Source organism: Pseudophryne corroboree, chromosome 4 (assembly GCF_028390025.1).
Source record: "Pseudophryne corroboree isolate aPseCor3 chromosome 4, aPseCor3.hap2, whole genome shotgun sequence".
Taxonomy (NCBI): Eukaryota; Metazoa; Chordata; class Amphibia; order Anura; family Myobatrachidae; genus Pseudophryne; species Pseudophryne corroboree.
The window spans coordinates 304353303-304379563 of NC_086447.1; the positions used below are offsets into that span (position 1 = coordinate 304353303).

The 26261-nt window shown below is 41.5% G+C and overlaps 1 protein-coding gene across 8 annotated transcripts in view; it reads left to right on the top strand.

The window, feature by feature from the left end:
* NLGN1 (neuroligin 1) overlaps positions 1-26261 on the top strand; it is a 934735-nt gene that overhangs the window by 368604 nt on the left and 539870 nt on the right. For 4 of the 8 annotated variants that reach the window (XM_063916275.1, XM_063916274.1, XM_063916277.1 and 1 more), the window contains exons 2-3: positions 3695-4492; positions 4887-4946. In XM_063916275.1, the coding sequence (XP_063772345.1) occupies positions 4000-4492; positions 4887-4946 (553 nt within the window). In that variant the 5' untranslated portion in view covers positions 3695-3999. The remainder of the gene's footprint in view (positions 1-3694; positions 4493-4886; positions 4947-26261) is intronic. The other 4 variants (XM_063916278.1, XM_063916279.1, XM_063916280.1 and 1 more) reach the window with 1 other exon arrangement.

The window sequence follows — 26261 nt, forward strand, 5'->3', positions numbered from 1 at the left end:
TTTACTAATCCTTGGACGGAGATAAAGTGGACGGAGATAAAGTACCAGCCAATCAGCTCTTAACTGACATTTTTCAAACCCAGCCTGTGACATGGCAGTTAGGAAATGATTGGCTGGGACTTTATCTCCGTTGACTTTATCGACATCCAAGGCTTAGTAAATAGACCCCTGAAATCCTTAAAATTTCATTCTATGGCTTCAGTTTCACAAGACTTGTATAATTGTGAAGCACTGACTTTATCAGCTTTCATGCCGCACAGTGGTTGTTTGTTCAGAATGTGAAGCACTGTTTAAGTACTCGCTGTGAAGAAGTCCTAGGCCGACATAGTAACAAGAAAAACAAGCCAGTCATTGGTGATCAGCTTACTCATTTGAAGCCAGTTTCAGGCTTTTAATTCTGCTTAAAGCTGTTTGAGAATAAGATGTTGACCTGCATACAATAATTGTGTTCTGTAAACTCATGGGCTCTGTTTATTATTTTGAAAAGAGCCCTATCTCCAGAGATAGGACTTCTCTCTATCTAACACAGGTTTCCACCTTTGCGTAAGCCGTCGCAGTCCTTTTGCTATCACCATCTAAGAATGTTGGCAGCAGAAAAAATTCAATGAAACATGCTTTATTTAAATAATATATATATTTTCAAATCATAGTGTTATTAAAATATTTTTTGAAATATTTGTATATATTTTGTAATATTGGAATTTATTTATTTGTAAGTGGAGCTGCAAGACCAAGCCATAGCTTCCAGTACTACTCAGCACGTGTGATCCTGCAAGGCGGGTCACGCAGGCCCATATGCACCAAGACTAACCTGGTGAAGCAGCGATGCTAAGCTAACTGCAACCGGTCATTGGGCCTAATTCAGACAGCTTCCCTGACATGCGAGGGGACGCCGAGCACAGGGCTAGTCCACCCCGCATGTCAGGCCCTACCCCACCGCACAAGTACAAAAGCATCGCACAGTGGCGATACTTTTGTACTTGAAGAGTAGCTGCCTACCAGCGCAGCTCCTGCGAGCTGGCACGGAGCAACTCGTCGCTGTCCGGGTCACAGCGGCTGCATGTGATGTCACGCAGCCACCACGGCCTGCCCCCCGTATGGTCTGGGCATGCCTGCGTTGCCCGGAACACGTCCCTAACGTGGCAGCCAAACTCCGCCGGCCCACCCCCTCCCGCCCAGCAACCGCCTCTGCCTGTCAATCAGGCAGAGGCGATCGCAGGGCTGAGATGGCCGTCGGCTGTTTGGCATGTGCTGATGCACTGTGGCGCCGGCGCATGCACAGTTCAGACTTGATCGGCTGCTGTGTGAAAACGCACAGCAGCGATCAGGTCTGAATTAGGCCCATTGTCGCTGCAGCTGCTGTGGCCATATTTTTCTAAATACATCGAGGCAATATCAAGTTTTCTCTCACTGTGACAAGTTGTGATAGAAAAGTAGCTCTAGCGCCACCTGTGTCCATATGTGTCTGTTGCTACCTTTAAATTTAGGTGGAGAGTGTAAAGGAAAGTGCTAAGAATATGAATACTGTAGGTTTAGTTTCACAAGGTTCATTATTCTACAAAGGGACAAACTCTATGTATATTAGAGGAATCTTTGAAAGTTGGTCATTTGTTTTATTCTTTGGAGAGTAATAAGTTACCAAAATCTGCAGGAGTCATTACTTTTTAAAATATCTGTATTTTTGTGGTTTCTAGACTGTAATGTTTCTGTAGCTCAGGGTTTCCTAAACTTTATTGACCCCAGAGGCCAAAACTTTCTAATTGAGAAATTCAGTTAAAATGATTAAATAAAGTAACTTGTGCTTACCTGTCTTACAGTAGGTCAGTTATGTGGAGGTGGATAGGGCGGCGCTTCTGTGTGTCTGTGTATTTTATGATTGGCAGCCACCAGCACTGGTTTTGCCTATCACATTGTTCATAAATAACTTACAGTATATTGGTCTTGGACCACCATAATGTCACACTCCTGCACGTGACACCCTGTTAGGGAACCACTGGTTTAGCTACATCATCCAAACTATCATAGTTACATAGTTGTTGAGGTTGGAAAAGACAAATGTCCATCGAGTTCAACCTATATTTAAATTTTTTTTTTAATGTTAATTAAATTCTGTATCCCTGGATATTTTTTTGAGTCCACCATTACTACCTTCTCTGGCAGAGAATTCCAAATCCTTACTGCTCTTACTATGAAGAACCCTTTTCTCCGTTGAGTATGGATTTTTTTTTCTTCTAACCTCAGGGGGTGTCCTCGTGTCCTATGTAGTGTTTTTTTGGTAAACAAATTGTTTGATAAATCCTTATATTGTCCTTTAATGTATTTATAAATATTAATAATGTTTAATTATCTAAGTCGCCTCTTTTCCAGTGTGAACATATCTAACCTTTGAAGTCTTTCCTCATAATTCAGTACCTCTAACCCCTTAACCAGTCTGGTGGCTCGCCTCTGAATCCTTTCGAGTTCCAAGATATCTTTTTTATAGTATGGTGCCCAAAGCTGTACACAATATTCCAGTTGTGGCCGCACCATTGATTTATACAGTGGCAGGATTGCACTCTCATCCCTTGTCTCCATAACCCTTTTTATGCATGCTAACACCTTATTAGCTTTTGTTGCTGCATTTTGACATTGCGTACTGCTACCAAGTTTATTATTGATGAGCACTCTCAAATCTTTTTCAACTACCGTTATCCCTACATTTTCCCCATTTAGTTTAAAGGCTGCCTGATTGTGCTTAGTCCCAAAGTATTAATACTGTGTAAACGGGTGTAGTATGGAATGCCGGCGGTCGGGCTCCCGGCGACCAGCATACCGGCGCCGGGAGCCCGACCACGGCTTACTGACAATGTGGCGAGCGCAAATGAGCCCCTTGCGGGCTCGCTGCGCTCGCCACGCTGCGGGCACGGTGGTGCGCTAGGCGCGCCATGCTATTTTATTCTCCCTCCAGGGGGGTCGTGGACCCCCACGAGGGAGAATAAGTGTCGGTATGCCGGCTGTCGGGATCCCGGCGCCGGTATACTGTGCGCCGGGATTCCGACAGCCGGCATACTGAAGACCACCCGTGTAAACATGTGTGAAGGTTTCACATTACTTTTGACTATAAATATATAAGTAACTATAGATAGAATTTGCAGGAATTTTGCAGCATAGAACATTCTACTGCCTTGGCCAAGCTAGAGATGTTCTTGAATTAACAAGTACTATATAAGAGCTAGATTGCTATAGTAGTCCATGATGGGACTTGTAGCTCCACAAGAGTTGCATGATGGCATGATGACTTGTTACCAAGCACTGGGCTTTAATTGTGATGAGTGCCTTTCATGTTTATAAATTTGAAATATATTTAGCAATGATGTTCTTTATTTTGAGTTTTGAGAAATAGAAAAAAAAATATTATATATATATTTTAAGAAACTTGGCAATTAGTAACAGTAATTTGACTTTCAGGATTTCTCAGTGACTGTTTCTACTTTAATAAATAAACTTTTTCTAGGGTAAAAAAAAATGCTCAGTGAATTTGTTTTCACAAGATGTCCATCCAATGAATTGTGAAATTAATTAGAGCTGTCTTTCCTTGATATAATTAGAGAATAGAAAATATTAACAAATACATGGTTACTTGCACAGCATGTAATTATTACTGTCCGTGTTATATATTTTTTTCCTATTAATGACTTATTCTCATTTTCTGCAGGATATAGACCTGCGGCTAACTGGATTGATTTATAAGAAAGCGGTGTGCAGTAAATGGCAGCCCTTCTGATATTGCTACTATGGAAAACAGTACTGTCAATAGGATGTAGCCTGATAAATAGTACTTAGTGAAGATGCTGCTTCAGTGAGTGCAAAATCAATGGAAGATTCTTACTGCATGAAAACCCTTCTGAGATTTTCCTGGCAGGATCACATTTAACAAACCTGATACATTTCATTCGACTGCCCTGATTTACACAAGTGGATACAAACAATATTGCTTACCTCGACAACTAATGTGGAACTATGGCGTTTGCAAGGTCTATGAGACTGAACTGTTTATGGAGAGCAGCAAGGTTGCGCCTGCAGCCTATGGGTTTGGATGTCATGCTTTCATTGTGTGTGTTTGGATTTTTACTTCACGTGGCACCCGTGTACTCACAAAAACTGGATGATGTGGACCCCATTGTCTCAACAACCTATGGCAAAGTACGAGGAGTTAAGAAGGAACTTAATAATGAAATACTAGGTCCTGTTATCCAGTTCCTTGGTGTTCCTTATGCTGCTCCCCCAGTAGGGGAACATCGTTTTCAACCACCGGAGCCTCCGACAACTTGGGGAGATACAAAAAATGCCACTCAGTTTGCCCCGGTTTGTCCACAAAACATTGTGGGAGGCAGACTTCCTGAAGTCATGCTTCCAGTATGGTTCACCAACAACCTGGATGTAGTTTCTTCCTATGTGCAAGACCAGAATGAAGACTGCTTGTATTTAAACATATATGTTCCAACTGAGGATGGTGAGTTACATGCGGGTATCGAAACAAGGGAAAGTAATTTTTTTTTATTCTTTTGCTTTCCTCAATTCTAACCACATTAATCCTGTGTATAGGTTGCATGCTTCGTTAGTTGACAGCATGCTGGCTTTCGATGTGCATGACGCTCTTCTGTGTTTGTTCCTGTTTCTGTACTCATGTCTACACTCATGTCCTCCCAAGGCACGGGTATTACAATGGAAGGTAATTCCTCGCTCCTACCTACCCATTGATGATACATCCTACACCATTTGCATGTGCAGGCGCACCGCAACGTTGGAAACGTAGCCAAAGGCAGAGATAGGTAAACGGTGTTGCATGCTCCTACTTTCTGTGACGGAGCTCCATGTTATTTTTTAGTCTTTTATTCATTTTTCAGTAAAAAGAATATCCAAGGAATGTGTCCGGAAACCCGGCAAGAAAATATGTAGAAAAGGAGGTATGTATTAAAGTTACAGCACAAAAACAAAAATTGGCTAATGTGCTAAGGAGAACAGGAGTAAGGCGTACCAAATAACTACTACATGCAATAGTTTCAGATGAAAAATTAATAATAATATTAATAATAATAACTTGTGTTTCACAGTTTTAGATTTAGTATAAACTATTGTATATTAAACATATGCATTCTAGAATTAACACAGTTGAAAAAACCTTCAGGACCATGGACCTGATTCATATTTGAAAGTAAAGCAAAAAAGCAAGCAACTGGGCAAAACCATGTTGCACTGCAGGTTAGACTGATGTAAGATGCAAACAGTTCGATTTGGGTGGGGTGTGTTCAAAATGAAATCGAAATTGCAGTGTAAAAATAAAGCTGTCTAACATATGTGGGCTACATGCAAAAGGAGTTAGTATTTACTCTGCACAGAAAACATATAACCCACCCAAATCTAAATCTCTCTGCACATGTTACATCTGCCCCAGCTGCAATGCAGCATGGTTTTGCCCAGTTGTTTGCTTTTTTGCTTTACTTACAAATATGAATCAGGCCCCATATTTAGTTACTTGGCTAAATGGGGAAGGGTAAATAATTAATGTAAGCCTTACTTATTTACTTACAACATATTACATATTACAACTCTCCTTGTTCATGGAGGGACTGAGGAATATATTGGTGATTTATCAAAAGGTAGCTAGCCATACTTTACAGACAACTGAACCAGCCAATCTAAATTACTGTTGTCCTATATCCAATATTGATAAATAGGTAATGATTCAGTAAAAATAAACTAAGCACATTGTCTTGTTTATTCTGTTTTATGAAATATGGTGTTTTATGTTATTTATATACAGTAGCTTCTGTAAAGTCTTCTTGCTAAATATTGTTTCATTTTCTCTTTTCAATGCTTTAAACTTATCAGTTTTCTCATACACAAATATGTTGGGATTGAAATGTTTTCCTGGGTTTTTTTGTGTTTTTTTTACAGCTATACTTTTTTTAATGTTACCCATATAGAAATGCATACAGATGTGTCCTCATACACCTAGCCTCAATATGCTATATGGCACGAGACGCCTGGAATGATAGAGAGCTGCACTGAGCTCGTCTTTGACGCAGTGCAATGTGACACAACCACTTCACGAGACTGTGCTGTTTAATTTTACATGTGAATCTTGCATATTTGTGTGAGACTGGGGGGATAGAAGTATTATAGCCGCATGGATCATGCAGGTATAGTGCTTCCTGCTTCGCCTCTTTATCAATGCGAAGCAGTGGTGACAAGATGTATAAACATCCTATTTTCTAAAGTGGATGAGTGAAAACATCCCACGTCCATCGATTGCTGCCAAACTCCCCACAGCGCATCAGCCTAATGCTGATAGGCTGTGTCTCTCCTCCCTGCCGTCTCACTGAGTATGCGCAAGATCTCACCAGCTTGGAGTCCAGCTCTGTCGCTGCCAGGGAAAGCGCTGTCCCTTCTGTGGTGAATGGCCAATGACGCCTGCAGCTATCAAAATCGATAGCTGCAGGTGTTGGAATGGTCAGTGCAACTGAACGATCATACTTTGCCCAGCATATCGGTGTGCTATTGTGCCGGTGATTACTGCAGTCTTACATAGGGGAGAAGCGGTATCAGCGCACATAACTGCCATATTGCCTGGTCTTACATCTACCCCTGAGTCTGTATATAAAGCACAACAGCACATGGCATGAAAAAAGTTGTGCCCACTTCATCGTAGGACTTTGTATACAGATTCAGACTCAGTTGCGCAAGTGTTGCATATCACATATATCAGTGCAGTCTTGTGAATCGGATTGTCAAATCACATTGTGAGTAAGATGCACCATTAAGCGAATAAAAGATGCAAAAGAAACCCTTGGCATAACCTAAGTCGTGCGGGATCTGACACGACTGCAGCAGTAGTATATGAGGACGCATCTGTAGTCTTGACACATAGGGCCTGATTCAGAGCAGTGACGATGTTCATGGAGTTGAGTGATTGTTTTGCTAGTTCCTGTGCGTTACACAGAGTGTATGCACAATGCCACAATTACAGTTGAGATGCACAGTGTCAGAAATGTCTTGGGTCTGAATATGGGAGTGTTATGGAAGTGTCAAGGGTGTGTCGCTGACGTGCTTGCATGCACAGACACTCAGTTGGTCAGAGTGGAGGCCATACTCAGACGTACATCTGCACCTCACATATAGCTGGTGCAAGTTTCAATGGTGCGACCGATGGTGGAGTCTCAGTCCTTACACATTGATGTGCACCAGGGAGGGGCTTTGTAACAGCAATTGTGACATATACCCAAACATTTATTGGGGAACCATGTTACATAGCATCTAACAGGCATGAGTTATAAAGTAATTATATATATATATATATATATATGTATATGTATATATATATATATATATATATATATATATATATATAGATAATGATAATGTCCTGATGTGTTTATTGACCTGAGTGCTGCCTGAATGGATGTAATATGGAAGGTTACAGGTACCATGTAATTACAGAGGGCAACGGGGCAGGTACCACATATGTATAAAGAGTGCCGGATATGCTTGCGTATATACATATATATATATATATATATATATATAAATATATATATATATATATGTCGTGTATATATATATATATATATATATATACTTGTGTGGGTAATTGTTTGCATTTTGAACCTTATATTGTATAGAAGCAGTGCAGTACAGTATTGTTAATAGTCAGTGCACACGCTTGCCATAGTTCTGTGTACACTTTCTAATCTTTAGTCAATGATAACAGTAAAGATGAAGATCGTTTTGAAGCAATTCTATTTTTTTAAATCAAAGACAACTAATTTGTTTTTGTCAAGTGAAGCCACACAAATGACACTAGAAGATATCCGAGTTGGCTTCACGACGGCAGGTTATCTGGAGGGGTTTGCAAAAAAAGAACTTTAAATTAATTCCTACATACAATCAAGATGTTGTCAAAACCTGTATTAATAGTCATGCAGAGAGTGTCAGGCTGTAAATAATGACTGGCCAAAAACAATGGCAAGTTAATTGCTGAGGGAATGATTACGAGCTGCAAGTAATGTGCTTGCGTTTATTCCTTCACGCAGAGAAACTTACAATAAATAAATTAATAAAAGCTGGTCCCCTAATTTCACAGAATGGCAAATTTAAAGTAAAATAATATATACCAAATACTCTTTTTTTATATATATATAAACGTCTTGATGTAAATATTAAGTAAAGTGGCAATAATACTGAAATTGTAACTATACCCATTTTACATCTCCAATGCCGGATCCTACCTGGGAATTGGAAACGGATCCTTCCCAGGTGGGATCCAGCATTGGAGCCTATGTACTGGCTTCCCAACCTGGCAAATTGCCGGGTTGGTTGCCATAGCGGCGGGGGGGCGAAGCCAGCAGCTCATCTCCGTGCCGCCTTTCCCTATCTAGTAAACAGGGCGATCCGGGAATCCGTTTACGCTGCCACTGACCCGGTATTCAACCTGGGAATAACTGCTTTATTCCCGGGTTGAATTACCGGGTCAAGCGACCCGGGAATTCGGACATGGCACTTTCACACCGCACACTGACCCATGTCGACCCGGCAATAGGCCGGGTCGATACCAGGTTATTTGTGCGATGTGAAAGGGGTATTAGATGGAGAAATGTTACTGTCTTGTGCTTCAAATAATGGATTTTAATTTCTTTAGTAGGGTGAAGGATCTCACTGCAGAATTTGTTATGCTGGTTGAATCTATCTATCTGTCTGTCTGTCTGTCTGTCTGTCTATCTATCTATCTATCTATCTATCTATCTATCTATCTATCTATCTATCTATCTATCTGTGGGGGGAATGTAATACGATGTCGGTGTCAGTATCAGAAAGTGAAAGATTTTGGAAGAGTTGTCCTGTGTTTTTTTTTAATTGGCAGTCAGTTACATGGTTGATTTTGCCATGTAAATAATTGTCACTTAAAAAAAAACAGGACAACTCTTCCAAAATCTCTCACTTTCTGATTCTCACACCCTATTACATTTCTGTCTATCTATCTATCTATCTATCTATCTATCTATCTATCTATCTATCTATCTATCTATCTATCTATCTATCAGTCTAGACATTTACTGGCACTTGTGAATATTGTTAGCCTTGTATAAGGGAATTTATATTCTCTCAGTTAAAGCCTTCTCATCCTGCCTCAGTATCGTGCAAGGTACTCAGTAAACACAGTACAATGTGAGTCTGTGCCAGTGTGTCATGATTGTAAATGGGGGTACAGTGGGCAATTGTACAAAGTGCTCTGTAGTCTGAGACAAGGCTGCAGTAATTTACATGTCATTTGATACTGTGCAATGCAGCAGTGCTTCTTATTATGCAGTACATCAGGCATATGTAATTAGCAGCACAACCTATTACACTGACTTAGGTTCAGAGAGGCGTGAATAAAGATGCATGACTCCTACGTCCCCTGTACAAACTTTTATTGCTATTCATCATTATAAAATCTCTTCTTGTTAACAAACGCTGGCCAAGTAAATTGGGTTTGGAGTGTGGCAATTGATTAAATGTTCTTATTTGCAAATAAAAGTTAAATGTGTGTCACTCTTTGACACTCTTGTTGTTCTGATGATTTATTTTGAGCTTGGAAAAGAAGCATGACCCTTGTGTTTTTAACCATGTTGTCCACACTGACATTGTTAGATATATAGTCTAGAATTAATCTCAGTAATATTTGAAATAAAGTTATGGGTTAAAGTTATGGGAACATTACAGCAGTGAAAAGTGTGTCTGGTGTCTTTTCCCCAATATCACAGATCAGTCTGGCCATTTATATGGGTAGCGTTGGTATCACATAGATAGTGTTATGCTGACGAGGCATATCTGCAGTATCTGAGGATATTGTCTAAGTGATTGCAGCAGACATAAGTCACATTGCTGGAAGTCTTTGGGGTCGATTCAATTTGGCAACTTATGAATAGCGCCGGGAATTAGCTCCCGACGCTATTCAATTCAGCTCCAGTTAAGTCGGCAAAAGCCCGTTCTCGCCGACTTAACAGGTAGTTTTGTCGGGAGAACGGGCATTCTCCGACTTAACTACCCGCGGCGATGCTGATTCCCAACAGAATCAGCCTTGCGCCGGCCGCGAGGAAGCACTTTTGGCGGTTTTCTTCTCTTACCCCCCGGGGATGAGAGAAGAATTCCCGACAATTGCGGGTAACTAGCAGCTGAATTGAATAGCGTCGGGAGCTAATTCCCGGCGCTATTCTTAAGTTGCCGAATTGAATCGACCCCTTTGAAGTAACATTTTGGTCAAACAGGACTGAACATTGGGTCTATTTCTAACACTGATAACTGGTGCAGGTTTCCTGGGGTTGTAACACTCTCTGTATGTGAGGGCAGCTGTGACTTTGTACAGGGATACTATGTGTCTCTGTAGTCCCAAAACATATCCAACCATCATACAGTACACACAATAATGGCCACAATTACAAATCAGTGGAGAGGATATGACCACAGCCTTTTATTTAAACTCTCTGATTTATGGGTGCACTAAGCAATCCACTGATACAGGGCCTTGTATCTGTTCCAGGTAGTTCACCAGTTCAGAGGACACATTAATAGTATCCCTCATTTGGACACCTGATGCTACTTTGGTGATCAACCAAAACTGAGTATAATTACCCAGAACTGAAAATCCTTCCAGAAATGCTGCTTAGCAAACTCCGATGATCACGTCAACTTGGCGTTATTTTAGCACTTCAGTTCTTTAGGGACACTATCACCATCCTGTCCCATCTCCACCATGGCCGATTAAATAAGCCCCCCCCCCCCCCCCCCCCCCCCCGCAATATAAGCTGTGGCAAACAACTAAAGATTTTCCAATTCATTTACAGTGATATGACATGTCATTTTATTCATATCCTCAAGGGAACTGTCCATAAATTGGCGGTGACTGTGTGAGTGAAGATCCTCATTAATTAGCTAGATCCTCATTAATTAGCATTTTAGCCAATGTTTGTTCTATATCTATTCCAGCAATGTATTGTAATGATTTAATGAACAGAATTAAAAATATATGGTTACTTGATATAATTTTTAATGTAAATGTAATTTTTTATTACATTGTATTTCTAGATCTAATTTAAGATGCCCATTTAGTGATTTATATGACGACTTGTGTTATGTTTTGCGCATCAATATCTGCCTGTGTATAAGCACCTGACTGCCAGAAAGTTGTCAGAGTGTAACAGGTTGGAGATTAGACAAGACTGAATCTCCCATGGTTTATTTTGCAAGATAATTTGTGATTTTGAGCCCACACATATATAGTTCCAAATAAACTATATCCCTTTTTTATTCTTGTTGAAACAAAAGTTCTTTTTAAAAAATTTTTTTTTTTAGTAAAAAAAATAATATATATATATATATCAGAATCAGAATCAGAATCAGCTTTATTGGCCAGGTGTACTCACGTACACTAGGAATTATTTGTGGTACAATGCATCGCCAAGCAGCAACATGGAGAAAAAAAACGTAGCATACATTACAAACATTACACATATGAGTTCATACTGCACATATGCAACTGTACAGTAGACATATTATACATTTAAGACTAAAAACTAAGGCTGTTATAGCTCTAACAGTTCATTTATAATGCAGATTGTATGTTAGTTAAGTCGACAGAATTTTTTCTTTTAACATGATGTTTTAAACTACAATTCCAGGCATTAAATTATCCCCATGACTGGACTTTATGCAATTCAGTTCACTAGTATTTGAGACCTTCGAACCAACCCAAATCCAGTGAATGCTGAACCATGCTAAGTACTTTTGCTAAACAAAGACTCACCATGCATCCTGGAAATAGGAGTTATCACACTTGAGTGGTTGCACCTACATGCTGATGTGTCAGGTTCAACACTAGTGGGTCATAAACTTAGGTATCCTTCTTAAAAAAAAAAAAGAACAATAAATCCAGATCCATCCCAAATAACATTTTTGTGCTATTTTATAAAGAGAGAAATATCTTAACCCAAGAAATTAAGTTTCATTGCCTAATGTAAGGTAATGAGGCCTTTTTAAGTATAAATATAATGTGTACTTTATCACATTACAGTGTGTACATGTTCAAGGCATGTTAACTGCAATTTTGTTACATTAATAATATTAATGTAATACTATCCCACTTAACTTGCACAGATCCTTATAATAAGAAGAAGAATATCTAATAATTAAGTGTTTTTTTGCAGCAGTTTGAGATGACAGGTTAAATGGACAGTTGTATAGCAAGCAGCGTTTTAAGTGCTTTTCTCCACAAATCAAAGAATAATTGTTTTTGGTCCTTCAAAGTAAACTGAGGTTAATGGAATAAGAAATTGGTGTACAGGATGATAATTTTCTGTGTTTTCTGCTTACATTTAGTGTAAAAAATTGGTCACTGTAGTTTCCTGTGTTGGAACCAGATTGTTATCTAGGGAAGGGTTTCTTATTACTTCATACCTGGCTGCTTGTCTTTGATATCAAGGAAAATGGAAATAATAGTAAAAAGTAATAACATTGTAAATAATTAGATGCTAATTGGGTTATAATAGCATCCTCTAAATCTTGCTTATTTTCAAAATACATATGAAATAGGAGGTAAATTAAGTTGTAAATTCTCATCATGAGTCTCTGTCCAGAAATATTTGGGGGGTGCAGTTGTAGTATTTTGGGGTTTTCGCAGTTAATCACATGCTGCTATGTACAGCACTCGGAAGCAATTGGCATTTAGCAGTAGAGGAGTGTTCACCCCTGGGTGGCACAAACTACAAATACTGGATCAGATGATCCAATATGGAAAAACAACAACCTGATTCAGCTGTATATACAACATGGCTGTACAGTAATTACAGCTCTCCTGTTCAGAGTTGTCCACAGGTCTGACTAATAGCTGGAATACCACCAAATTTAGTAAGTGTATAATATAAGGCATGGGGAGTAGGATTCTGTTAAAAAAAAAAAAAACCTCAATATAACTACATATAAGTCCCAAGGTGCAAAAAATAGCCTATCCTGCCACCTGTAACGGGAGGACCTGTTGTATATTTTGAAAAAAACAAATTCTGCCTATAGGTGAAAATATGGCACCATGCAAGGACAACAAATGAATAAGAAAGTGACTCTGAGCAGTAAGTGGTGCGCAGGTCTCCGGAAAAATGGCACGCCATTTTTCCAGGTGTTTTCTACATGCACAGTAGGGAAAATCGCCGGGAAAATGGTGCACCACCTAGTGCTCAGACTCAATATTGCTGTTGCTGCCTGCTAAAAAGGAGGGGGACCGGACGGAGACTGCACACGTGCCCTTTCCTTTCTTAATACGCCCCTAGGTAGAAATAAATGATTCTTTTGCATCAGGGTAAATGCTGGTTTCTTTTGCCTATAGCTTACACATGCCGGACAACTTTATTTCTACACTACCATTTAGATTTGAGCCAGGACATGCCCTCCCAAACCCTGCAGTGCAACATCATTTTGCCAAAGTGAACAGTTACTCTTTTTTTGTTGTCGCTTTTGCACGCAACACTGGGCAACATTCCATGGCTATCCAGTCATTCAGTCTGTTTCCTTTATTATGGAATTACTGTGGTTTACTCCTCAATATGTTTGGCTCAATTGCTCATAGAAACAAATGTTCAGCAATAGAATCTTGGACATATTGTAATCCATAGGGTTCCCCCCAAGATTAGGGTAGGGCGCCGAGGTGCCGTAAAGGGGTCACCGCTGGCATCACTGATTGGGGTGGTAACATATTGCAGGTGACAGTCTATGTACGTCTGAGTTGAGATTGGGTATGAAATCCTGGCAGTGTGAATACCGACGGTCAAGATGCCGACAGCGGCATCCCAACAATCAAAATCCTGGAGGATCCCAGTAAGTATTTAAACTAACCCACCCCTCCCGCAGCCTAACCCTGACCGATCCCACCACCCCGTGCAGCCTAACCCTAACCTCCCATTCCACCACAGCCTAACCCTCGCCGTAGTGCCTAATCCTAACCCCTGTACTAACCCGTCAGGATCCATCAGGATTCTGACCATCGGAATATCGTTGTCGGTATTGTGACAGCGTACCCTGAGTTGCTATGCATCAGTGTAGTGTTTTTTTTTTCACAAGTCACAAAGAGAATATCGATAGGCACAACAAGCGTTGAACACCATCAGTTATTTTATCAGGTTATTTTAGATGACAGAAAAATGAATATAAAGGGAAACAATGACTAAAGCGCTGCAGAGTAAAATAAGATCAGTGCATCCTCTTTATAGGCTGCTTGGAGCATTATCTCAGTGACAACTAACATCAGCGGGGCATTTTCTGCAGCTGTGCAATTTCCCCATTATCACTGTTGGTTCTAACATCAGGCTCTGAAATGTATTGGTACTAGCTGTTTGAAGTCCCCAATGATATCTGGAAAATGACATCCTGTGTACCTGTTCTCTCACCATGGGGAGAATGTAATAGGGTGTGATAATCAGAATGTGAGAGATTATGTGAGAGTTCTCCTATTTTTTAAAGAGGCAATCATTTACATGGCAAAATCAACCTGGTTTGATTGGCACTTTAAAAACAATCAAACAGGAGAACGCTCACAAAATCTCACTTTCTAACTCTCACACCATATTACATTTCACCCCATGCTAAGATGGGCAACCAGATACACTTATAAAGAGTGTATATATAACCAACGGCTAATGTCATGTTAACGATTCTTTTATCTACATACAGTAGAACTGGATTAAGTAAGCCTTTACAATTATATGATTTTCATTATCATTTTTCCTGCCAGAGTATACCACTAAGTAGGCCGCACTTAAACTGCCCATGTCTCTTTCCTCTGATCCCTTTATCTGCAGGTGTTCTTGTCAATGAATATCCTTGCACAAAGCAATGGCTGATTGGTATGACCTGTTATTATTACTGTTCATATTTGTGCTGGCATATTAGGCAGCACTGTACATACGGTATAGGGGATCATGCTGCAAATCACATACAGTCCCATGACACAGAACGTAAAGATAACACTGACCAAATAAAACCCTCCTCTAATTCTGTCTTCAGTCCCAGTATATGTGGGAGTGTGTTGCAGTAAGTGGGAAAAAAATACTTAATAGTTTAAATTACAGATTGAGTATCCCTTATCCAAAATGCTTGGGACCAAAAGTATTTTGGATATCGGATTTTTCCGTATTTTGGAATAATTGCATACCACAATGAGATATCATGGTGATAGGACCCAAGTCTAAGCACAGAATGTATTTATGTTTCATATTCACCTTATACACACAGCCTGAAGGTAATTTAATACAATATTTTTAATAACTTTGTGCATTAAACAAAGTGTGTGTACATTCACACAATGTTTTATGTTTCATATTCACCTTATACACACAGCCTGAAGGTCTTATAATACAATATGTTTAATAACTTTGTGTATTAAACAAAGTTTGTGTACATTGAGCCATCAGAAAACAAAGGTTTCACTATCTCACTCTCACTCAAAATATTCCGTATTTCAGAATATTCCGTATTTCGGAATATTTGGATATGGGATACTCAACCTGTATAAAACAAAAATATTTGTAAAACTATTGAGCTTTGGGGAAAAAAATGATTTATTCAAATAATTCATTTTCTTCTGGTATCACCATTCTGATAAGTATTGCAGTAATACATGTACAGATGTGGTGCTTGCTAAAATAGACACACTAGGTAATCAGCTAATGCTATCCCATGCATTAATCTATAATAACATCCTAAAACAAACGTAATATTGGTTCAGCACATCTGAGTTTATAGTCTATGAGGGATTGGAGCGCCCAAAGAGCATTGTTACAGATATGCTGTAATTTATGATACAGCTTATAGTTTGTTGCAGTATTTTCTCTTTAAACTAAATCGTGCCAGGTGGCATCTAACTCCTCAGAGTCTCTTCTAGATAATGCCAGTAACACGTCATGGCACCTGAACAACCTTTTGCAGATGCTAACAAGACAGTCAATCAACTAACTCATTTCACTGCATAATTGTCATTTGGAAAAAATATCACGTAACATTATGTGTGGAGAGGCTGCTGTCTGCGGATTCAGACAGCATTAGTATGACAAGAAGTAGGGAATTGTATCAAAAGCAGGAGCCCCATTTGAGTTCCCGATTTTCAGTTAAGGAAAGTAAGTAGTCAGAGTAATAGGTTTTTTCATGTTACAGATATTTCAGACAAAACACGTTATTGTTATGTGGATATATGTATATGTGTACTTGCTTATTGCTCTAGAATGTCTGAGATACTACACCAGACTCCCAGGCCAAATATCACATCTTCATGGCCTGCTGCTTGAAGCCACAATTTCACTTGTAATTCTGTACTGTGATTGTAATACAGAGCCCTTTCAGGGCCAATACATCTAGACAGAAATAGCAAGTGACGTAAGTGAGCACCCGATTTTCTAGCAATTGTGAAATGAGTCTTGATGTATGTGCAATAGTTGGTAACTTGCACATTTCTGCCTGCATTGCAGTGACAGTGGCCAGTTCTCCCCAGTTGCTGATGTAACTAGTCAGCTGCCTGAGGGGAAAAGTAATATTACTCCTTTCCCAACTCTAATACAGAGTGACAAAGGTGTTCATGTTAATATAGTATATGCTTTGAGAGATACAGCTGGTATGTATGCATCATATAACTAATGCTACAGTTCATAAAAAAATATAAATAATTTCATTTAAAACTTGTCTCTGAATGATTACTTTTACTTACATTTTATAAACTGGTTTAAGTTTGACAATCCTGCACCAACCCCCTTGAAATCAGCTTTGCATAAATTGTCTAGGCAAACATATGTATTATATATAGACTAGCAATGCTGGATATTGCACCCTCTGTTGGCCCCACCCTTAAGTATGTGACGTCATGATGTCATGCCAAGGGGACGTCTGCACCAGGAAGTACAGCACTGCCTCGAGCGTCCTTATTGCTGCAGGGGGCCACTTGATATACTCTGCAAGCCAAATGCAGGTGTCATGGGGCAGCAACAATATTGCTCCCAGGGCCCTGCACCCTGGGCGGGGGCAATTCTCGCACATTTCTAGTTATGACCCTGGGTACCAAGCATAAAAGCCATGCTTGTCTACTCACCTGGGAATATCCATGAGACTCCTCATTGATCACCTGAAGAGCAAGGCACCTTCCCATCTTCTGCCCTCTTCCCCAGTGTATTGGACAGGGGTGTGATTATACAAATCATGTTATTATAACTCTCCACACACAGCTTGGTGCCACCATTGGCAGATCTAAACACTGGGGGGATGAGCTCATGATGAAACACATCTCCTTCTGGTAGATCAATAAGATAAATATGACACAGGTGCAGAACAGTCTAAAATACAAAGCTACAGTGTAATACGAACCCCAATATCCCAGACTGGAAAATCACATTGGACTTGACCCCAACCTGAATCAGGCTAGATGGAAAGCTGCTATGATTTAGCATGCCACCGTGACCTCATCCTTAGGCAACAAGAAAGAAGCTCATTTATTTTCTGTTCTCTTATCACATTTACACTTGCTGTTGCCGCAGTAACATTGGCACATCTTGTGTTGTGTTCACAGTTTTAAAATATAGGATATTTGAAACTAAATTTTACATCTGTTGCATGAATTATTTGTAACTGTTTAATATGAGATAGGAGTAACTGTAATCTTGTATAAGGTGTGATGCTGAATAATGATTTCACCTTAAGATACTTTTCTCTGACGTCCTAAGTGGATGCTGGGGACTCCGTCAGGACCATGGGGATTAGCGGCTCCGCAGGAGACAGGGCACAAAACTAAAGCTTTAGGATCAGGTGGTGTGTACTGGCTCCTCCCCCCATGACCCCCCTCCAAGCCTCAGTTAGGTTTTTGTGCCCGTCCGAGCAGGGTGCAATCTAGGTGGCTCTCTTAAGGAGCTGCTTAGAAAAAGTTTTTAGGTTTCTTATTTTCAGTGAGTCCTGCTGGCAACAGGCTCACTGCATCGAGGGACTTAGGGGAGAGAAGTTCAACTCACCTGCGTGCAGGATGGATTGGCTTCTTAGGCTACTGGACACCATTAGCTCCAGAGGGAGTCGGAACACAGGTCTCACCCTGGGGTTCGTCCCGGAGCCGCGCCGCCGACCCCCCTTGCAGATGCTGAAGATTGAAGGTCCAGAAACCGGCGGCAGAAGGCTTTTCAGTCTTCATGAAGGTAGCGCACAGCACTGCAGCTGTGCGCCATTGTTGTCACACACTTCACACCAACGGTCACGGAGGGTGCAGGGCGTTGCTGGGGGCGCCCTGGGCAGCAATGTATAATACCTTATTCTGGCTAAAAATACATCACATATAGCCCCTGGAGGCTATATGGATGTATTTAACCCCTGCCAGGTCTCAGAAAAACGGGAGAAGAAGCCCGCCGAAAAGGGGGCGGGGCCTATTCTCCTCAGCACACAGCGCCATTTTCCCTCACAGAAATGCTGGTGGGAAGGCTCCCAGGCTCTCCCCTGCACTGCACTACAGAAACAGGGTTAAAACAGAGAGGGGGGGCACTTATTTGGCGATATGTATATATATATTAAAATGCTATAAGGGAAAAACACTTATATAAAGGTTGTCCCTGTATAATATAGCGTTTTTGGTGTGTGCTGGCAAACTCTCCCTCTGTCTCCCCAAAGGGCTAGTGGGGTCCTGTCCTCTATCAGAGCATTCCCTGTGTGTGTGCTGTGTGTCGGTACTTGTGTGTCGACATGTATGAGGACGATGTTGGTGAGGAGGCGGAGCAATTGCCGGTAATGGTGATGTCACTCTCTGGGGAGTCGACACCGGAATGGATGGCTTATTTAAGGAATTACGTGAGGTCGGTTGACGACATGAGACGGCCGGCAAACCAATTAGTACCTGTCCAGGCGTCTAAAACACCGTCAGGGGCGTTAAAACGTCCTTTTTACCTCAGTCGGTCGACACAGACACAGACACGGACACTGACTCCAGTGTCGACGGTGAAGAAACAAACGTATTTTCCTTTAGGGCCACACGTTACTTGTTAAGGGCAATGAAGGAGATGTTACATATTTCTGATACTACAAGTACCACAAAAAAGGGTATTATGTGGAGTGTGAAAAAACTACATGTGGTTTTTCCTGAATCAGATAAATTAAATGAAGTGTGTGATGATGCGTGGGTTTCCCCCGATAGAAAATTATTGGCGGTATACCCTTTCCCGCCAGAAGTTATGGCGCGTTGGGAAACACACCTTAGGGTGGATAAGGCGCTCACACGCTTATAAAAACAAGTGGCGTTACCGTCTCCAGATACGGACGCCCTCAAGGAGCCAACTGATAGGAGGTTGGAAAATATCCTAAAAAGTATATACACACATACTGGTGTTATACTGCGACCAGCGATCGCCTCAGCCTGGATGGGCAGCGCTGGGGTGGCTTGGTCGGATTCCCTGACTGGAAATATTGATACCCTTGACAGGGACAGTATTTTATTGACTATAGAGCAGGCCTGGCCAACCTGTGGCTCTCCAGCTGTTGTAAAACTACAAGTCCCATCATGCTTTGCCACAGTTTTGCTATTAGGGAATGCTAAAACTGTGGCAAGGCATGCTGTGATGTGTAGTTTCACAACATCTGGAGAGCCACTGGTTGGCCAGGCCTGCTATAGAGCATTTAAAAGATGCATTTCTATATATGCGAAACTCTGGCATCAAGAGTAAGTGCGATGTCCATATCTGCCAGACGATGTTTATGGACACGACAGTGGTCAGGTGATGCAGATTCCAAACGGCACATGGAAGTATTGCCGTATAAAGGGGAGGAGTTATTTGGGGTCGGTCCATCGGACCTGGTGGCCACGGCAACAGCTAGAAAATCCACCTTTTTTACCCCAAGTCACATCTCAGCAGAAAAAGACATAGTCTTTTCAGCCTCAGTCCTTTCGTCCCCATAATATCTGCCCAGGGATAGAGGTAAGGGAAGAAGACTGCAGCAGGCAGCCCATTCCCAGGAACAGAAGCCTTCCACCGCTTCTGCCAAGTCCTCAGCATGACGCTGGGGCCGTACAAACAGGTGCGGTGGGGGGTCGTCTCAAGAGTTTCAGCACGCAGTGGGCTCACTCGCAAGTGGACCCCTGGATCCTACAAGTAGTATCCCAGGGGTACAGATTGGAAATTCGAGACGTCTCCCCCTCGCAAGTTCCTGAAGTTTGCTTTACCAACGTCTACCTCCGACAGGGAGGCAGTATTGGAAACAATTCACAAGCTGTATTCCCAGCAGGTGATAATCAAAGTACCCCTCCTACAACAAGTAAAGGGGTATTATTCCACACTATATTGTGGTACTGAAGCCAGACGGCTCGTGAGACCTATTCTAAATGGAGTCACTCAGAGCAGTGATAGCGAACCAGGAAGAAGGGGACTATATGGTGTCCCTGGACATCAAGGATGCTTACCTCCATGTCCAAATTTGCCCTTCTCACAAAGGGTACCTCAGGTTCGTGGTACAAAACTGTCACTATCAGTTTCAGACGCTGCCGTTTGGATTGTCCACGGCACCCCGGGTCTTTACCAAGGTAATGGCCGAAATGATGATTCTTCTTCAAAGAAAAGGCGTCTTAATTATCCCTTACTTGGACGATCTCCTGATAAGGGCAAGGTCCAGAGAACAGTTGGAGGTCTGAGTAGCACTATCTCAAGTAGTTCTACGACAGCACGGGTGGATTCTAAATATTCCAAAATCGCAGCTGTCTCCGACGACACGTCTGCTGTCCCTAGGGATGATTCTGGACACAGTCCAGAAAAAGGTGTTTCTCCCGGAGGAGAAAGCCAGGGAGTTATCCGAGCTAGTCAGGAACCTCCAAAAACCAGGAAAAGTGTCAGTGCATCATTGCACAAGGGTCCTGGGAAAAATGGTGGCTTCTTACGAAGCGATTCCATTCGGCAGATTTCACGCAAGAACTTTTCAGTGGGATCTGCTGGACAAATGGTCCGGATCGCATATTCAGATGCATCAGCGGATAACCCTGTCTCCAAGGACAAGGATGTCTCTTCTGTGGTGGCTGCAGAGTGCTCATCTACTAAAGGGCCACAGTTATGCATTCAGGACTGGGTCCTGGTGACCACGGATTCCAGCTTGAAAGGCTGGGGAGCAGTCACACAGGGAAAAAATTTCCAGGGAGTGTGATCAAGTCTGGGGACTTCTCTCCGCATAAATATACTGGAGCTAAGAGCAATTTACAATACTCTAAGCTTAGCAAGACCTCTGCTTCAAGGTCAGCCGGTATTGATCCAGTGGGACAACATCACGGCAGTCGCCCACGTAAACAGACAGGGCGGCACAAGAAGCAGGAGGACAATGGCAGAAACTGCAAGGATTCTTCGCTGGGCGGAAAATCATGTGATAGCACTGTCAGCAGTTTTCATTCCGGGAGTGGACAACTGGGAAGCAGACTTCCTCAGCACGACCTCCACCCGGGAGAGTGGGGACTTCATCGAGAAGTTTTTTCCACATGATTGTGCACCGTTGGGAAAGACCAAAGGTGGACATGATGGCGTCCCGCCTGAACAAAAAACTGGACAGGTATTGCGCCAGGTCAAGAGACCCTCAGGCAATAGCTGTGGACGTTCTGGTAACACCAGGGGTGTACCAGTCGGTGTATGTGTTCCCTCCTCTGCTTCTCATACCAAAGGTACTGAGAATTATAAGACGTAGAGGAGTAAGAACTATACTCGTGGCTCCGGATGGGCCAAGAAGGACTTGGTACCCGGAACTTCAAGAGATGCTCACAGAGGACTCAGGGCCTCTGCCGATAAGAAGGGACTTGTTTCAGCAAGTACCATGTCTGTTCCAAGACTTACCGCGGCTGCGTTTGACGGCATGGCGGTTGAACGCCGGATCCTAAGGGAAAAAGGCATTCCGGAAGAGGTCATTCCTACCCTGGTCAAAGCCAGGAAGGAGGTGACCGCACAACATTATCACCACATGTGGCGAAAATATGTTGCGTGGTGTGAGGCCAGGAAGGCCCCACGAAGAAATTTCAACTCGGTCGATTCCTGCTTTTCCTACAAACAGGAGTGTCTATGGGCCTCAAATTGGGGTCCATTAAGGTTCAAATTTCGGCCCTGTCGATTTTCTTCCAGAAAGAATTGGCTTCAGTTCCTGAAGTCCAGAAATTTGACAAGGGAGTACTGCATATACAACCCCCTTTTGTGCCTCCAGTGGCACTGTGGGATCTCAACGTAGTCCTGGGATTCCTCAAATCACGTTGGTTTAAACCGCTCAAATCTGTGGATTTGAAATATCTCACATGGAAAGTGACCATGATGTTGGCCCTGGCCTCGGCCAGGCGAGTGTCAGAATTGGCGGCTTTGTCTCACAAAAGCCCATATTTGATTGTCCATTCGGACAGGGCAGAGCTGCGGACTCGTCCCCAGTTTCTCCCTAAGTTGGTGTCAGCGTTTCATCTGAACCAGCTTATTGTGGTACCTGCGGCTACTAGAGACTTGGAGGACTCCAAGTTGCTAGATGTTGTCAGGGCCCTGAAAATATAGATTTCCAGGACGGCTGGAGTCAGGAAAACTGACTTGCTGTTATCTTGTATGCACCCAAAAAAACTGGGTGCTCTTGCTTCTAAGCAGACGATTGCTAGTTGAATGTGTAGTACAATTCAGCTTGCACTTTCTGTGGCAGGACTGCCACAGCCAAAATATATAAATGCCCATTCCACAAGGAAGGTGGGCTCATCTTGGGCGACTGCCCGAGGGGTCTCGGCTTTACAACTTTGCCGAGCTGCTACTTGGTCAGGGGCACACCCTGGCTGAGGAGGACCTGGAGTTCTCTCACTCGGTGCTGCAGAGTCATCCGCACTCTCCCGCCCGTTTGGGAGCTTTGGTATAATCCCCATGGTCCTGACGGAGTCCCCAGCATCCACTTAGGACGTCAGAGAAAATAAGATTTTACTTACCGATAAATCTATTTCTCGTAGTCCGTAGTGGATGCTGGGCGCCCATCCCAAGTGCGGATTGTCTGCAATACTTGTACATAGTTGTTGTTACAAAAAAATCGGGTTGTTATTGTTGTGAGCCGTCTGTTCAGAGGCTCCTACGTTTGTCATACTGTTAACTGGGTTCAGATCACAAGTTATACGGTGTGATTGGTGTGGCTGGTATGAGTCTTACCCGGGATTCAATATCCTTCCTTATTGTGTACGCTCGTCCGGGCACAGTATCCTAACTGAGGCTTGGAGGGGGGTCATGGGGGGAGGAGCCAGTACACACCACCTGATCCTAAAGCTTTAGTTTTGTGCCCTGTCTCCTGCGGAGCCGCTAATCCCCATGGTCCTGACGGAGTCCCCAGCATCCACTACGGACTACGAGAAATAGATTTATCGGTAAGTAAAATCTTATTTTCCAAATGAAGCCTTACATTTTATAAATGCTGCATAGTCAGTCAAAGTTTCATGACCTAGAAACTTTTCATAGCCCAGCAGGGAAATGCATAAATCAAATGCAAACATATTAAAATCAATATATGGTTAAAAATGTCATCTGTTAATTCTAGATCACCATGCGCTTATATGGTGAGGTCTCATTAAAGTGCTGCCATTTCTACCTTTGAAATTTAGCAGCAGGTTGGCATACTGTATGATGGAAAGATTGTTGTAAAGAAGACTGTAAGTAGCACATCCAGAGGCCTTATGTCGTAGCATTAGTAAAGTCAGAGTTGGGACTCAGTGCGCTGCTGTAGCACGTGGCCTGGGGCTAGAGAGAGACACCGTGGGATGAGACTGGAGAGACATAATGGGGACAGCACAGTTTGGGAAGGGGAGCACAGCACAGTGAGGCCATGCCCCTTCCATTTGGCCACATGTGTGCCATCATAGTAAGTGTTGTCATGCTTCCAGTGGGCATGCATCCCTGTTTAATGTTCTTAGCAAATCTGACATGCCAGGCTGCCCTCCCCTCTTAACAAAAACACAATATTATTGCTGTACGCACTGAAGGAATCTGTCTTTGCTGCATTTGTCCGGCAGATATCTGAATTGGGATGAAGGTGCCAATCATGGGACGGCAGGGCAGTTCCCTCTAAACAGTTCTGACCCTTCCATATTAGGGCATATTAGGGCAGTTGGGCGATATGGCAACCTACAGTACAAGCTTCACGCCACAGTCTCATAGAAATTTTCATATCTGTCTATAATACTTATGTCCCTAAATGTGATCTGAAACCAATGTAAAAGTGTTTTCTAATCATAACATTTTTAGAAACAAATTATCTTTGTCATTTATTCTGTACAGATTATTATGTTGTGCAGTAGATGATGTTTATTCTTGGGCTATACATATGCACATACAGATGAAATATAATTAATAAAACATCTTTTCACACATATTTTACTATATTTCTTCTTCCTGCACACATTGAAAATGAAATATCCACCTTATATGGCTGTCCGGATTAGTCACAGATAATTTATATTAGGAACATAATCCCACCACATTGTATAAAATCTAAATAGTATATTCAGGATAGTTGCATGGAGACAACATGTACAGTAACCACAGTCAATTTGTCAACACCACATTTCATTATTTTACCTTTAACAGTAAGTCCAGCTTGAACGTAGGGCTTACAAAATGGTCACGTCTAATAATAGAAATGCTCAACTCAGTGTCCAAATGGTTCAGTACGCAATACACTTTTGATCCATAGAATAAAACGCTCCACAAGAGTTTGAGCAAGGTAAGCAAGTTCAACCACTCGGTAAGCAAGTTTAATCCAGTCTGAACATCTTCAAGCATGTTTAAGCTAATACACTGGGTGCATTTTTTTCACATTTGTCTTTATAAATAGTGAATTAGAACTGTCAATTCAAACACAGTAATGTATGCTGTTCAATTTTAAAAAGTTTTCGAAATACTACAAAATTTAGTTTTTTAAGCTTGTACAGTGCTAAAGAGCAGTATTATTTGTCTTCAGATTCAGAGCTTCCATCCATTAGCATTACCATCTTAGCAGGTATAAAATACACATCATGATCATTGAACTGATACCATTTCAATATTTTCAGGATTAGTGACATCTAAAATTTGAGGATATTGAGCCATGTTTCCTAAACCTGGAATGTTGCGTGTAGGATTAGATTAGATTTGTAAATGCTAAAAAAAATACTTGTTTCCTCAAATATAATTTTTAAGCAAAAAGTAGACATTACAATGTTTTATCACTATCCTGGTGGCATTCTCCCTGGCACCAGTCACAGATTTCTGGAACAGGGGGCGTAGCCTGAACGTTGTGGGCCCCAAAGCATATGATTCTACAGAGGTACCTGTCCGCACAGTGGTTTATTTTATGCTCCTTAGAAGTGATCTAATTAACATTATACCACACAGTGCCAATGGTTCATATTATGCCACATAGTATTCCTCTCAGTTCATATTTTATTTTACTATAAAAATATATTTAAGCATTACTAAATAAATATTAATATTAACTACTAATTAGTACAATAGCTGTTAGAAAGAAAAATTCAATTCATCTTAAAAAATAAAAATTGTCATACAGTATATTCAGATTTAATTGACAGCCTAATCTAATTTGATTGGGAGTATTTTTAAATCTAAAGTTACTGCCTCACTGTGCTAAAAATTTTCCTATATCTCATGTTTGTTACTGGATGCACTGCACAAAATTCAGAGTAAAAGTAAACTGGATAGGTGTTCATCAATACAGGTTATTTATTAAATGTTTATGAACGTAACAGTTTTTTTAAAATAAGCAAATCAATCAGTCAATCAATTAATCAGTATACTAAGGAAATCTATATTAATGAACATATTGGTAGTTATACTAAGACAATCTATGAAAAATATATAATTTAGATCCGCGCACACTTTGTTTAGTCCAGAGTTTGTTTAGGTCAAACACATGAGGTGCCTGCTCTTCCACTCCTGCCAGGAGCCACAAATTTCTAGATAATAAAATAAGGAGAGCGCACCAGTGAATAATAGTAAAAAGTAACAATTTACTTGTATAAATATCCACGTATATCAAGGTTCACATTCAAGCACTTAGCCACTTCTCCGATAACCTCCTCCGCCACGATGTAATTCAGTCAGTGGGGTATTTTTCCGGAGACGGCATCTCCGGAAAAATACCCCACTGACTGAATTACATCGTGGCGGAGGAGGTTATCGGAGAAGTGACTAAGTGCTTGAATGTGAACCTTGATGTACGTGGATATT